General features: G+C 36.9%; 1 protein-coding gene across 4 annotated transcripts in view; it reads left to right on the forward strand.

Moving 5' to 3' along the window:
* The window catches only part of LOC150098793 (uncharacterized), a 327,468-nt gene that overhangs the window by 93,437 nt on the left and 217,597 nt on the right, over positions 1–16,434 (forward strand). For all 4 annotated transcript variants that reach the window (XM_090405506.1, XM_090405507.1, XM_090405504.1 and 1 more), the window contains exon 7: positions 14,884–15,005. In XM_090405506.1, the coding sequence (XP_090261632.1) occupies positions 14,884–15,005 (122 nt within the window). The remainder of the gene's footprint in view (positions 1–14,883; positions 15,006–16,434) is intronic.

Raw genomic sequence — 16,434 nt, forward strand, 5'->3', positions numbered from 1 at the left:
AAAAAAAAAGATTTATTATGCAATTTCTGTTATCACTGGCTACATGCTTCCTGTGCAAAAATAGATTTTTTTAATCAATTTCAACCAGCCTTTCTTCTGTTCGATGTGTCTTCCTTCCGTAAAACAGCTACGGAACTTAGGCAAATGAGTTGAAAACCTCGAACAATACCTTAATACTATGATTGAAACTTTCTCTTCCAAAAATCCAAGCACTGGAAACTAAGCTCCAGATACTTGATTACCAGCACCCTTGCCTGCTAACGAACTCCGTGACCAAATCACATCAACAGTACAGGAGTCAATTGAAGCTGAAAACAAGAGACTCAATGCCATTAGCCTGAACTTCCCGATGGAAAAACAGTAAATCATTAAAAGAAGAAGGAGACGTCAGAAAATTAGCAGGCTAATGCACCTTTGATCCTAGAAACATCGTTTCGGATCCGTAAACAAAATAAAGGATGGAACGAACTTTGCACGTCTCCTGAAAGTGACCTGTAATGCACCAGTAAGCGCATCCAAATTAATAATGGCAATAAATAACATGATGAAAGTTAATGGGCACTTGCTCCCAATCATGCATATGTGTTCGACCTTACTTAACATTTGCCTAGAGGAAACAAAGATACCACCTTCGAAGACTACTTGACGAAAAACACCAAAATAGAGACAACAGTTGGATCATAGACTCCAAACATGCAAAAATTAAGTGACGCCATCAAGGAAGCACTGCATGGGAACCTGCGAGACCCTTGCAGTCAAATACATGCCTCACAGAATCTTGCATATCCACTTCACCAAGATTTGTGGCCTCAACTCCAACCTTAATAGTGTCCACTACCATTTGCAGTCCACCAAACCCTACTTAACTCTTTTTAGCAGAAACTCAAATCTCACCCCCCCCCCCAAACACTATCCATCTCATACTTCTAAACGACACACTGTTTAACTCCTTTCGACCCAAGGGTGGCGTCTGTGCATATATCCACTCTGACATACCCTGTCAGAGAGCACCCCTAACCTAGAATTGCCCAACGTTGACCTTCTTTGGTTGAAAATATCCCTTCCCCACTTAGTCAAATTCATCTGCTGCTTCTGTTGCTCTCCTAATGTCACCAACCACTCTGAGCTCTTTAATTTCCTCTCCTTAAAAATTGATTTTCTCCAGTCCCAGTCTCCTAATAGTCAAATCATCCTCCTAGGAGATTTTAATGTCAGTAACACCAACTGGTTTTCCTCCTCCATTTGTACTGTTCTTTCAGGCTGAAATGCTGAAACATTTGCCATCACTAACGACCTTACACAAATTGCTCACATACCAACCAGAATACCTGATAACCCAAACCACTTCCCAAATACCCTAGATCTCTTCCTTACCAATGACCCTTCCAAATACACAGTGAATGTATTCAGCCCCTATGTAATTCTGACCACAATTTAGTGCTCATTTCCTCCTCCATGCAACAACACTTATACAGTCACTCCCACATAAGAGTAGTTTGGCATTATAACAGTGCCAAGTGGAACAGCCTCCAAGACTACTATGCTTCATTCCCATGGTTGGACTGTTGTTTCCAGTCTTCCAATCCAAACATATGTGCATCGTATCACCAAAGTAATCCTCACTGGCATGGAAACATACATTCCCCACACTTCTCTGAATTGCTGTCCCCCTATCTAAACCCTGGTTCTCCAGAAGATGTGCCAAGGCAATACAAATGAAAAATCAAGCATACCACAACTGGCTCAAATCAAGAACTCTCTCTGCCTTCAATGCTTATACTGAAGCCCGAAACAGATGCAAGAAAACTATCAGTACTTCCAAAACAGAATTTGAATGGGCAAAAAGGAGGAAATGCAGCTGTGCCTTTTGGTCTTTTGCCCTAACACTATTCCTAACCCTATCTCATACCCAGGTGGTTCTATTGCATCATCACCCACAGAAAAAGCTAATCTCCTGGCTTCACACTTTGTCTCCAATTCACCCATAAATGACAATGGCAAATGTCCCCCCCCCCAGTCATTCCAACTGCCCAACATGTCCCCTATATCCTTTTGCCAGAAAGAGGTCAGAAACCCCTACTGTCTAAATTAGACACAAAAAAGTCTCCTGTCCCTGATGGCATTCCTCCAATTGTTCTAAGGTCTGTGCACCAGAACTGACTCCTATGCTATGCTGCCTGTATACATACTCTCTTACTTCAATGTTATCTATCCCAAATCCTGGAAATTGGCCTATATTCAACCCATTCCTAAGAAGGGTAATAACAAAGCATTGCCATCTAACTACTGCCCTATCTCACTCACTTCAGTCCTATCTAAAGTGATGGAGAAAACCATAATTTCTCAACTCCTACACTACCTTGAAGTCACCCAGCTATTAAGCGACCACCAGTACTGATTCTGTTGCTGCTGATCAACAGGAGATCTATTCTCATATATCATCTATCTCTGGACAAACGCCGTGGAGAAATTTGGTGAATCTCAAGTGGTTGCACTTGATATCTCCAAAGTTTTTGACCACGTCTGGCACAAAGGCTTACTAAGCAAACTCCTATCATTTGGACTGTCTCAGGACTTCTGCAGTTGGATTGCTAGCTTTCTGTCTGGACACACACTATGTGTGATGGCAGACATATGGATGGTGAAAGTATAGATCCCTATCCTTTCACCATCCAACTAATGCTGAGGTTCCACAAGGTTCTGTATATCAACGATCTACTTCTGTTGACTTCCAACTCAGTACACCGTTTTGCAGATGACAGCACATTGCACTCCTCCCTTTCATTTGACAAACCTTACTCTACACAACTCACTTCAACCTACAGAACATTAACCACCACTGCCCTCAATTCTGACCTCCAAGCCATCAATGGGGCTCAGATAACCTAGTCAATTTCAATGCTAATAAAACCCACTGCTGTCTTATTTCTCATAAAAAAAGAACCATTTTCTCCTGGTATTATTTTTGACAACCCAAATTTCCAGACAATTTGAGTTATCTCTTCTTGGAATTACCCAGACATCAGGCCTTTCCTGGCATAAACACATCATAACCAATGCATCCTCAGCTTTCAAAAAACTAGGATTTCTCTTTTGTTCAAGATGTTACTTTACCTCTAAACAGCTGTTAACCTTATACAAATCACAAATCTGCCCAGCTATCAATTACTACTCTCACATTTGGAGTGGGTCTCCTAAAAGCTCCCTCAAAATGCTTGACTCGATACAGAGGAGAGCAATTAGGTTAATAAATGACCCATCTCTTACCAACTCACTCTTGTCACTTTCACATCGACATTTGGTCTCTGCAGTTTGTGTATTCTATAAATATTTCCATGGCAAATTTTCATCTAAAATAGCATCAATAATTCCCCACTCAGTAATAAGCCCATTGAAACAATACAGCTGCCCAACATCCTTTTACAGTACACCTTGAAATCCACAGAACAAGTTTCTTTTCCTCCTATTTCATCCCTGCTACTGTTGTACTGTGGAACAGTCTTCACCCTGATGTATTTTCCAATGAATACAATATACAGACTTTTAAATCAAATGTAAAGAAGTTTCTCCTTTCCCAACCCACTATCCATATACGGTACTAATGTACTATAGGTTGATCAACCACCCTCTTGCATATGGGCCCAACATAAAAAATGGAGACTGAGGATTATTCTCAGTTTGCTGGTAAAGCTTATTCTAGCATGTGACATAGCCAGGGTGAATAAAAAGTCAAATAGATCAACAATATCTGCTGAAAAGTCTTGCTTGAAGATCAATTGTTTCATCTAAATGAACATTTTTGAATAAAGACACAATATCTAAGCTGAAAAGATCACCTGGCCAGAAATGAAGCTCTGATATCTTTGCTTTGAAATGAGAACTAATTGATAAACAAAGAGGAATTTCTCCATGAATGCTGGAAATAATTTAAGAAAGAACTTAAGAAAGGTGTTTAGCAGTTCTTTAGCAAGGAGAACCAGTGTGCAGTCTACCACAAGACGTAATGAAATATGTGCTTTGTGGATGTTTGGAAGGCCATACAAATGAAGAAGATGCCAATGGTAGCATTTAAGTTTCTTCTTGGTTTCCTCATCCCAGCAAGAGGCATTATCAATAAGTGTGTTAATTTCCTAATCTGGGTAGTCATAGGATCATTAGTAAGAGGACAATATGTGGAATAGTCAAGTAGCATTGAGATTAATTTTCTCTAGTATTCATTTTGATCTTGAACTGCTTTATTCTTATCTGCTTTAGTGATGGAGAAAACCATAATAAAATTAGCATTCTTTCACAGAGAGAGAGAGAGAGAGTAAAGCCTTCATTTGTAGGTAAAATAGTTTCAGAGATTTGAAAATGAAGGTGATTAGCTACATCTGAAGAAATATTATGTAGCACTTTTTCAACTAACAGAAAAAAGTCCATTACTGAAATCAATTTTTTGTGCTATCTATATAATCAGGACTTTTAGTAATTTAATTCTTTAGCAGAAAATGGCTGCCTAGAAATATTAATAACTGTCTTAGGAAGATCTCCAGTTTTTTCAAACGAATGCTGGTGATGGCTAATGAGATGATTGAATTTTTGTGCAGCATATCTTACTGCAGAAGCACTAGAGAGATGCTGCAACTTCAAATAAATCCAGAGATACCAGGGTGGTCTGAAAAGTTCTCAGCCTCAACCATAGGTGGCAACACTATAAGCAAGATTTTTTTCTTCTGCGCTTGTACATCTGTCATAAGCATCCATGTGAAATTGCAAGTCATTCTATCAAGTAGTTTGTTTTATACAGCTATCTGAAGCAAAAGTGTTGTCTGTATCCTTTGAAATGGATAAAATTGAGTATTGTGTGGTTATAAAATTCTTTGTAAAAGAAGGTTTAATGCCAAAAGAAATTCATTCGAAGTTCATAAAAGTTTATGGGCACTCTTCTCTTGCGTTTTTGACAATTAAGAAATGGGCTGCCGAGTTTAAACATGGCCATACCAGCCTTGAAGATGATCCAAGTGAAGGATGTCCAAAAAGGCCCATAACAATTATACAGAATTTTGTTTAAAATAAATGAGTGACAAAATAATTATTTTTTACGAGTATTCCTCCCATCGCACTGTAAAGAGATTGTTTTACTCTGAGTGTTAAGTAATTACACAAGGGTTCAATTCTGATTAGTGCATTGACTTTTAACTCTATTTCTTTTAGAATCCGGAAAATTATTGATTCTAGATCAAATAAAAATACAGGTATCCCTTGCTTAACGCGGCGAAATTAATTGCGGCAAGAGTTTTGATTAACACGCCTTTAATCCTGCAGAGCTCGCAGCTGTGACCTCTGATATCAGTATGGTTTTTTTTTTTTTTTTTTTTTTTTTAAATTCTTTGTGCAATAATTTCTAGATTGTAACTGAAAATAAATAAAACATCATGTATTACTGAAATTAGGGAGCCAAAGGCTTATTTATCATACATGTCCTCTAGGAGATGGGCTTTACATTTATGGATAATACTAAGGAAAGTGATATGGAGCTTACTCCATCTTTACTACAAGTTGCCCATAAGGTTGCTTATGTTTGCATCCACAGAAACTTTTATTTTTTTTATATTCGGCATGAAACTCTTGTAGTTTCTATATTCGGCTATGAAATAATGTTCGATTCAATATTTATCATACATGTACTCTAGGAGATGTGCTTTACATTTATGGAAAATACTAAGGAAAGTGATCTGGAGCTTACTCCACTTTACTACAAGTTGCCCACAAGGTTGCTTATGCTTGCATCTGCCGAAACTTTCAGTTTCTATATATTCGGCACAAAACTCTTGTAGTTTCTATATCAGCTATGAAATAATCTTGGATTCAAAATCCATTTCATTTGTATTATTATGTTTTATATTTGCAGTTTTTTTTTTTTTTTTTTTGTTTTATTGCTTGTTTACTGAGGTCTGGAGAGTCATTTTGCTTATTATCGTAGAATTTATAAGAAAAAAAACTAAAACTGTTCAAACGACTCTTGATAACTTCTTTTGATAAAAAAAATTGCAGTGACTAATGTAGTAACTAATGGCACTGGGGGAAGAGGGAATTGACCTGCTGTGGGACCTGTTCATGAAGGTTTGCCAACAGGAAAATATACCCGAGGAATGGAGGGAGAGTACTCTTGTCCCCATCTACAAGGGTAAAGGGCATGCACAAGACTGTAAAAATTACAGAGGAATAAAGTTGATGTCCCACACAATGAAAATCATAGAAAGGGTTCTTAATGGCAGATTGAGGAAGGAGGTGGAGATTGCAAAGGAACAATTTGGCTTCATTTCTGGTAGATCAACTACAGATGCTATCTTTGGGTTACGGCAGATGATGGAAAAGTATCGAGAAAAACAAAGGGAGCTACATCTGGCATTTATTGATCTGGAGAAAGCATACGATAGAGTGCCAAGGCAAATTCTGGAGGTGTCTGAGGGAGAAGAAGGTTCCGGAGAAATATGTCAGGTTGGTGCGGGAAATGTACAGAAATGTGAAGACGTGTTCGGACCTGTCTGAAAGACAGAAAGTTTTCAAGTAACAGTTGGCTTGCATCAAGGGTCAGCATTAAGTCCGTTTCTGTTTATTATTGTGATGGAGGTGGTAACAGAGGAGGTGAGAGAAGATGTCCCTTGGACAATGTTGTATGCAGATGACATCTTGCTGTGTGCAGATTCAAGAGAAGAAGCGGGAACTAAACTGGAAAGATGGAAAAAAGTTCTGGAAGAGAGAGGTATGAGACTGAGTAGAAGTAAGACAGAGTATATGTGTTGCACAGTGGGCGGCGGACAGGAGACATCTGGAGCTGGAAGAAAATGTCATCAGGAGGGTGAGAGCCTTTAGATACTTAGGTTCAACAGTGGAAGAAGATGGAGGAGCTGAGAAGGAAGTGGGATGCAGGATACAAGAGGGTTGGAGGCACAGGAGGGAGATGGCTGGAGTGTTATGCGATAAGAGGGTGCAGATCAATCTGAAAGGCAAAATCTATAGGACAGTAGTGAGGCAGCTATGACATATGCTATAGAAACTGTGGCCTTGAGGAAAAATAACATCAGGATGGAAGTAGCAGAGATGAGAATGCTTAGGTGGATGTGCGATCTGACCAGAAAGGATCGTCTGAGAAATGACTATGTCAGGTGAACAGTGAAAGTTACGAACTTAGGAGTGAAAATACAGAAGGCAAGGTTGAGATGGTTTGGTCATGTGATGAGGGGGGGGAGGACAAATATGTGGGAAGAAGGGTCATGCAGATGGATGTGCAAGGAAGGCAGAAGCGTGGGCGGCCAAAGAAGAGATGGAGGGAGCTGGTAGAAGAGGACTTGAGGATGAAGAACTTGGATGTGGTGACAGTCCAGGACAGGAAGGTGTGGAGGAGACTCATTATCAACAGTGACTCCACTTAAGTGGGAGAAGCTGCAGAAGAAGAAGAATGGAGATACAAGTATTTATTAAACATTTACTTTGCATTCATTTTTTATCTTTCCTAAAAGAGCACCATATAAAACGAATTATTAATACAGTAATCGATCATGGACGAATTGTAATTTTTACCATTGGTTATTAAATTTGATTAACGCGATTTTGATATACATGGTAACATTGAGGGATTAATTAACTGAGTTAATTGAGGGCTACCTGTATATACATTTAACGAAACTAAAACTATATACATTTTAAATAAAATTACATGAATAACATCATCATCATCAAATTCCTGCCATGTACCCTCAAGGGGTGTACAGGATATGATAGTACTACATGAAAAAATTACATCATTACTAACTTCCTATCTACAATTTTCCTCCAAATCAGTCTGTTACTTGTCAAGACTCAAACATTATCAGATCTTATATTTCTATCATCTAAGGCACATTGTACCGTATCAGTCCACCTATATCTTGGTCTACCTCTGGGTCGTTTTCCTGCCAACCTGGCAGAGACCACTTGTTTTGCTAATCTTTCCTCTCCCATTCTATTTAAGTGACCATACCACCAGAGATTAGCTCTGCTAACGCATTCCAGGATGCTGAAATGTCAAGTTCTTTCCTAATATCCTCGTTTTTAATATGATATTGCCATTGCTGCCATCTGTTCACTCCTCTAATCTTTCTCAGGACTCTCACACCTGCGGTCTCTAGTCTTTGGTCAAGTGTTTTACTTCTGACCCAGCTCTCAGATCCATAAGTTAAACTGGTTTGAACACTGTCTTGTATACAGCTAATTTAGTGTTCCGACTAATTTCTCTCTTATTCCATATGAATTTATTCAATTGACTTCCCACCATACCAGCTTTGCTGATTCTGTTGTCTATTTCTATATTTAATTTACCATCTTCACTAAAAATCGTGCCTAAGTAGCTGAAATGTTTCACTTGTTCCACAGGTTCTCCATTCACAATACAGTTGACATTTTCAATGATTCTGCCTATTTTCATTGTCTTTTTATTGCTGACCTTCATACCATATATATTACAACAGCTATTCAATTTAGTCAGAGAATCTTGCAGACTTGTAGCAGATTTATTTAGAAGTATAACATCATCTGCATAAAGCAAAGAGCTGACATTAACATCTCCAATTTTGATATCATGTTTAATACCACTTTCCTTCATAATGTGATTCATATAGATAATGAATAATAGAGAGGATAATGTAGATCCTTGTCTCACACCAGATTTAGCATTAAACCATCTTCCTGTACTTCCTTCAATTCTAACTGCTGACTTACAACTCAAATAAAGACTAAGTATTGCTTGATATAATGCCCCATTGACACCATATAACTGTAGTGTATTGAATAACTTCTCTCTTGGCACCTTGTCATATACCTTTTCCAAATCGACAAAACTTAAATACAGATCTCTGTTATATACCCATGCTTTCTCGACTATTTGTCGTAAAGTGAAGATCTGATCCTGACAGCCTCTATTTGGTCTGAATCTAGCTTGTTCTTCACCAAGCTTTTCTTCCACAATTCTTCTCAACTGTTTCTCAAGTATACTTGCATATATCTTACCAGGAACACTCAGAAGGGATATGCCTCTGTAATTTTCACATTCAGTTTTATTTCCCTTTTTATATGTGGGTACTATGAGAGCTCTACTCCAATCGTCTGGAATTCGTCCCTCTGTCCAGGTTTTCTGAACTATGCAGTGCAGCCACTGTAAGACTTTTATACCACCATACTTCAGCATTTCTGGTCGAATATCATCTACTCCTGCTGCCTTTCCACATTTTAAGCCTTTGATGGCTTTTTCTACTTCAAGTATGGATATGCATTCCTGATTGCATGCCTGTTGAGTGTTTTTTTACCACTGTGCTATCATTGCTTGTTTCATTTAGCAATTTTTCGAAACAATTACTCCATACTTCAAGGATATCTTTTTTTCCAGTTTTCATGTCACCTTTATCATCTCTAACTCCTTTTACAGCACTCTTTCCTCCATTTCTAAGCTTCTTTAACAACCTCCAGAATATCTTACCACCTTCTTGATATTTATTTTCTATGTTCTTGCCAAAGTCCTCCCATGACTTTTGTTTAGCTAGTTTTACACAGTGTTTAGCTTTCTTACATTTGTCTCTGTATTCTCTAAGAGCACAGCTGACTTATTTAACAGGAACTTTTGATATACTTTCTTCTTTTCCTTCACTGCCTGTTTAACTTCCTGTGTCCACCAGGGAGTTCTGATTTTTTTATCCTTGCAGACAACTTCACCACATACCTCTCTAGCTTAATCAATCAGGTCTTTCTTCAAGGCTTGCCACTGAATCTCCAAGGTTTGATTCCTGTTCTCAAACTCTTTCATTTTTTCTTCAGTATTCTTTGTGTATTTTAGTCTACAGTTCACATCTGAGAGCTGCTCAACTTTTATTCGCTTTAAAACTTTCTTACATGTTATTCTTTTTAAAATGAAATTCAATTTTATCCTGCTCAAGACTAAATAGTGATCACTTCCAATTTCAAATCCTCTGTACACTCTGGTGTCCTGCACCAGGGAGAAAACATCACTATCAATAATAACATAGTCAATGAGACTTTTCTTTTTCTCTCCATGTGAATTTGTGCACATTTTTATGTTGGAACATGGTGTTAGTAATAACCAGTCCATGTCCTGAGCAAAAATGCAACAGGTATTTGCCATTATTATTAGCTTTGCTCTTTTCTCCAAATTTTCCCGAAATATTTTTGTATGTCTCACAATCATTTCCTACTCTGCTATTTAGATCCCCAACAGGGACCAACTTTTCCTTTTTCATTGTGTCAGTTGGTTTTTCTAAATCATCAAAAAATTCCTCCACTTCTACCTTAGTAAAACCTTCTGTGGGACCATAGGCACAAATAAGTCTCATTGTCCAGTTCCCCATTCTCATATTTACCCACATTACTCTACTTGAGACTGACTGCCATTCAAGAAGATTAGCCTCGTATTTTGTGTTGAATACTATGGCTACTCCTTCTTTTCCTTGATTGTTATTGCCTGAATATAACATTTTGTATTTATTGCTCAGAAAGATCTCACCAGTTTTTGTCTTTTTTGTTTCAGTCACCCCTATTATGTCGATCTGGTACTTATCTAATTCCTCAGCTAGCTCCATTTCTTTGCCATTCAGGCTTCTTAGATTGATAGTACCGATCTTTAACTCTGGTGATGTTGAGTTGGGGTGTGTTTTCAGATTTGTTCCAGTAGCTGACTTTTCGCTGTTCGCCCTGGTTCCCTGGCGAAAACAACGGGGGGCCTTGTTTAACCGGGCAACGCCCCAGCCGGCATGAAATTTTGTCATGTTGTACCATCATTTTTTATTTTGGTTTAACCAATAAGAATACAATTTGGTTGGCTAAGTCCCAAATTGCCTTACATGAATAACTTCAAAAATAATTGGATCCAAGCCCTTCAAAAATAAGTACGCTTTACAGATTTTCTTACCTAAAAAAAAAAAAAAAAATCATTCGTTCTCTGACTCATTCTATAACTGGTTTGTTTAACATATACTTATCATGTCTAGCAGACAAACATATGTTCATCATAGTCAGTTTTTTTGTTAGGCTCCTTTCTGAAAACATAGAACTACCTCTTCACTTCCATGGGATCCTTTTTTCTTTTATTCCTTATTTAGCATATGATTTTTTTTAAACATTCCTCCTGTTTTCCTGTTTCACTGAAGCATAAATATTCTTATCTTTTGCAGTTCAGTGTGATGCATAAATTACCAATTTTTGTATCAGAGAAGGAAGTTTCTTCTACTACTTCATAAACAACATATCTACGAAGAGCTCTTCATATTAAGCCACTTTACAGTTTCAGATTTTACTAATTCCATTACCTTTTTTTTCCCAGTAGAATAACAAATAGATCTGGCATTCTTAAGAAAGAAGATGAAACTTTTCATTCAGCATTTCCTCAAACATTGAATTAGAATGTTCACTCCAAATATCTTCTTTTATTTACTAAACACTTGTTGACAGTCTTAACTCTTCCAGTTTAAAGATTCATAGTGTTACGATTCATTTTCATAATCTTCTATTAATATTCTCCCTACTGTCACGTTTTCTTAAAAACTTCCTAAGAACAAAATTCTCTGGTTGCTGTTCTCAAATTTCCATTATCTTCTTAGTTTTTCTCTATTCCCCAGATTCTGAATGCTCTTTCTGTCAGCCAGTAATCACCCATCAAACTCCTCGGTGAGCATGTGCACTCCATGTAAATGGTGAAAAGTTATATATAATGGCTGATACGTTGTCCTCGTTAGCATAAACAGAATGTCTTCTCAAAACACCACAAAGTCTCAATATTAAACAAATTTATTTTACAATAAAGAAGATTAAAATTATTACAAACTATCAGAATCTAATAAGAATATCAATTTCAAATGCTTTACATTTCATTTTTACAATAATATATCAATAATGGGCACATTGAAAGTGCCGATATGTGTTATGAAATCAAAACTAATAATATACTAACATGGAAAAATTATTTTAAAAAGATTCATAATTATAAAATATTATTATTTTTACCCATGTACTACTAAGCTCGTTGGAAGATGTGCAGCTGCTGCTCAACATTCCTCCCTTCACACTGCACCTTGAAAGACAGAAAAAGTTTCTTTTCCTCCTCCTCCTTCATCCCTGCAACTGCTGTATTGTGGAGCAGTCTTTTTCCTGTTGTGTTTCCCAAAGAATACAATATAAATTCTTTTAAAGCAAATGTAACAAGTTCCTCCTTTCCCAACCCACTACCCATATACGGTACTAATGTACTATAGGTTGATCATTGAAAAACCACTATGAAAAATTCCTTATGTGATGGAAAAACAAATTTGTTTCAAAATCACTGGCTGAATTATTCAAATTCACTGGAACCAGGCCAACTTTTTTAAAAAGTGTCATTTTAGACACTTAAGATGGGATGACTGTATTAGCTGATTGACAGATGAAAGGTGGACAAATTAAGCACTGAGTGAATATCAAGAGAAGGAAATTTCACCAAAGAACAACATGGAGAGATAATCTACAAAGGTTTGATATGGAATGATGGATGTTGTCTAAAGATAGAAGGAACTAGAAAGTTAAGGGAAGTGGCCTGTATCCAGCAGTGTATGAAAACAGGCTAATGAAGAAGAAGAAGAAGAAATCATTACTGTTTATTCATCCCTGTATACCTAGTATACATGTACACATGCACACTTACATTCAAAACAGTAAACAGTCAGTCTGTCAGTCATGATCATTAGGTAATATTTGTTAATTATCAAAAATGAGAGAGAAAGAGTTTCTCCATCTGTTTTCTGGGAAGCTGTTTTACTCTTTTTCTACTACCACAATCATCATCCCATTTCAGGACTTATTTTTACTTCAGAATTTCATGGAGTGAGTTTGGATAAAGATGAGAGAAATCTCAAAAGGTTAAAATCCAGTTTTATTATCATCATCATCATCACGTGACACCTCCAGGAAGTCAGGGACTCATCGAGGAGGCTATAAATCACCCAAACCAGCTGTCATACCTTCCCTTAAATTCATTCACACTAGATGCACTCACTTCTCTGTGAGAGAAAAACCTAGCTCTTACCTCTTTCTCGATTGTGAACAAACTCAACTTCCGCAGATGCCCCTATGTTCTCTGTCCACCTTCTATATAACGAAAATTTCATCAGTTGATATCCTGTAACACCCATTCAAAAGTTTATAGACCTCACATATCATCCCTCTTTCTCCTTTTAACCAGAGTCTGTAATCCACATACTCGCATTCTGTCCTCATAATCTAAATCCTATAATCTGGACATAATCTTTGTAACCCTTTCCACAGCTTCTAAATCCCCTCGGAATCCAGGAGACCAAATCTGTACATAAATAATCCAGGTGTTGTCTTATCCAAGCCTTATAAAGAGACAAAATGATTATCCTTAGATGTCATGGTTTGCTTCAACATCGCAATTATCCTCTGAGTTGTATTTGCAACTTTTGCTATATGACCTTTGAACTTCACATTCCTATCCACCGATATGACAAGATCCCTTGCCTCCTCAGTTGCTTGTGTCATAACCCTGCTAATATAATATGCCGCTGGAAATCTCATCATGCCAAAGTGCATAACGTTACACTTACATGAATTAAACTGAGCCATTTTCATTTACCCAAATTTCCAGCCTATTCATATTGTTTTGTAAGTGATGAATATTGGTAGCATCTCTGATTGCCGTGCCTATCTTTGCATCATCAGCAAACAATTGCACATCTGATGTTAGACCCTGCCTGATGTCATTCTAGATTGAACAACAATGACCCAAGGACTGAACCCTTAGGTACACCACCGATCACCTTAAATCTGGCAGATTCACACCCGCTGTATACTACTTTTTGATATCTGTCTGTCAGCCATCCCTTATTCCAAGTCAAGAATTTATATTTCAATCCCATATTCTCCCGTTTATGTAACAGCCCTTTTCTGTGGTATCCTATCAAATGCCTTGAAAAAATCCATCATTATCATAGTGTATCCATTCCCTTTATCCAACTCAGCCATAACATTGTTATAAAATAAGCACAAATTGCTAAAACATGACCTTCCTTTAGTAAACCCATGCTGTTCCTTGCAGAGTATAGCTTGTTTGTCTACCCATTTCTGTATGCCAGTTCTTACCAACTTCTCTAAAATCTTCACTACCATACCAGAGATACTGATAGGTCAGTAGTTAGACACTTCGGATTTTGCACCACCCTTGTACAATGGAACTATCATACATTCCTTCTATTCCTGTGGTTTCATTCCTGAGCTGAGACTCAAGTTATGCAAACATGTGAAAGGCTTAGGTAATTCAGCTGACCATTCCTTTAGTAAACAGGCTGATATTCCATCTGTCCCTATTGACATATTCTTATCCAGGTTATGCAACAGCTCTTCAACCTCATTTTCATTAACCTCTAACTCTTCATCCAATGTAGCAGTAGCATTGTGCACCACGTTACATACACCTAGTTGATATATCTTAGTAAAGTAAGCACTCATTAATTGAACAATCTCAGCTTCCAACACTAGAATACCATTTGCGTTCAATAAAGTTATTCTTTCACATTCATTCTTTCTTTCGCTTGCTGCATAATGATAAAATTCTTTTGGATTGCCTTTAACTTGCATGTCCAATTTCTTTTCATACTTGGATTTAGCTTTCCTCACAATAATCATTACTTTTCTTGCCTGAGCCTTATATATTTCATAACTCTTCTCACTCTTATTCTCATGATATTCTTTGCACATCATCTTCTTAAACCTTAAAAAAAAGTTGTTGTTTTTTTAAATAAAAAAAAGAAAGAAAGATGCACAATAAATTTATTTTACAAACATATTTTAAAAAAAAATTTCTTATAGGTGAACAAGATCTTCCTGTACCACCTCAACAAAGACAAGGGAGGGCTCGTAGAGCCATTGCTCGAACCCAGGCCAGTGAAGTGGTGCGTTCACGAATTCAGCAAAGAAGGGAAACTGAAACAGTAAGAAAATGAATTTGAAATGCTTAAAAATCATTATGCTTATGCATAATGATAAAATAAACATGAAATAGACTTGTAATGAAAGAACAGCATAGGTTTTATCTTTATTCTTCCTTCACCCTTTTTTTAATATTTAGTCTGTTGAAAATTGTTGAAATCCTGTGTAGTATATTGATGTATCATGGATGGATGAAGAATTAGATCAGCTGGAAATGATGAAAATCATCCATCTTCTGTATATGTATTTTTTTTACCCTAATTAATTTTAATTTTCAAAGCTGAAGTACCAGAATTTTTGCAGGTATTCATGTTACAACAGTAGCATTCAGACCCATAGCATGCCACTAGGAATGCTATGGTGCTATATATTCAGATGATTACATACTGCAGATTGAAATTGCACATAATAACAGATGGATCTCTTTTATATTAAAGATTACAAAATCTTTAGGCCTCACATTAATTGTAGGTTAACAATATGCATGGCATTTATATTCTGAATTGTAAGTACAAAAGTGCCAAATCCAAAACTTTGAAACTGCAATTGTTCAAAAACTATACTAGCTTAGTTGGTTCTCCCAGAGGCAAGTGACTTTGTGCATAATAAAAATTGTTGAACTGATTAAGACACAGTTATAATAAGTGATTTTTACTTAACTAATGTCATATCAGAACAGTGACTGATACAATATGAATCAAGTCACACATATTGTGTAGTGTACTGCTAGAATATGTGAGTCTTCATTTGATGACATAAACTCAGGAAATAACTGGTTTTCTGGGAAAAATAAATATTCCTCAGGGAGATGACTAATTCACAGATATAAAGAGTAAGATAAGATCATTTTTGTTTAGGAGTACCCCCTTTTTATAATGTCTTTGGCTTTTTACTCAATTTTTTCGGTCATTACTAATGTTTTTAAGACAGATATAGGAAGTAATAAATTTAGTTTAATCCTTTACACAAGTGTAGGCAAACAAAGTTTGCGCCTGAAGTATCTTCAGGACTGAGGCAACTTTTCTTTGCCTACACTTGGGTAAAGGATTAAACTAAATTTATTATAGTCTAACCAAGTGGAAAATAAACTTCCAACATCTTTCTCTAAATCCAGAGTAAATTAATAATAAGGTGGTACACCTTTTTGGCAACTTGTATAAGTAAATATGACCTCTCCATTGCTTCTGCCTTAGTATCACCACTTCTGGGTCTGGCTCCCACTGACAAGACCTCAATAAAAGTCGAAACTGATCTGGGTAGTGGCCCTTCCTTTAATGCATAGCATTATACATGTCCACAAGGAGATGTGCTTTGCTTTATGGGAGATATTGAGACAAGGAGCGATGAGAGCTTAGTCCACTTTTAAGAATATATGGGAAGAATAATTTTGGGCATACCTTTGTAGGATGTTCCTGGTTGTCTTCTTATTCA

This window comes from Typopeltis vanoorti, chromosome 15 (assembly GCF_054136105.1).
Source record: "Typopeltis vanoorti isolate ZY-2024b chromosome 15, IOZ_Tvanoo_1.0, whole genome shotgun sequence".
Taxonomy (NCBI): Eukaryota; Metazoa; Arthropoda; class Arachnida; order Uropygi; family Thelyphonidae; genus Typopeltis; species Typopeltis vanoorti.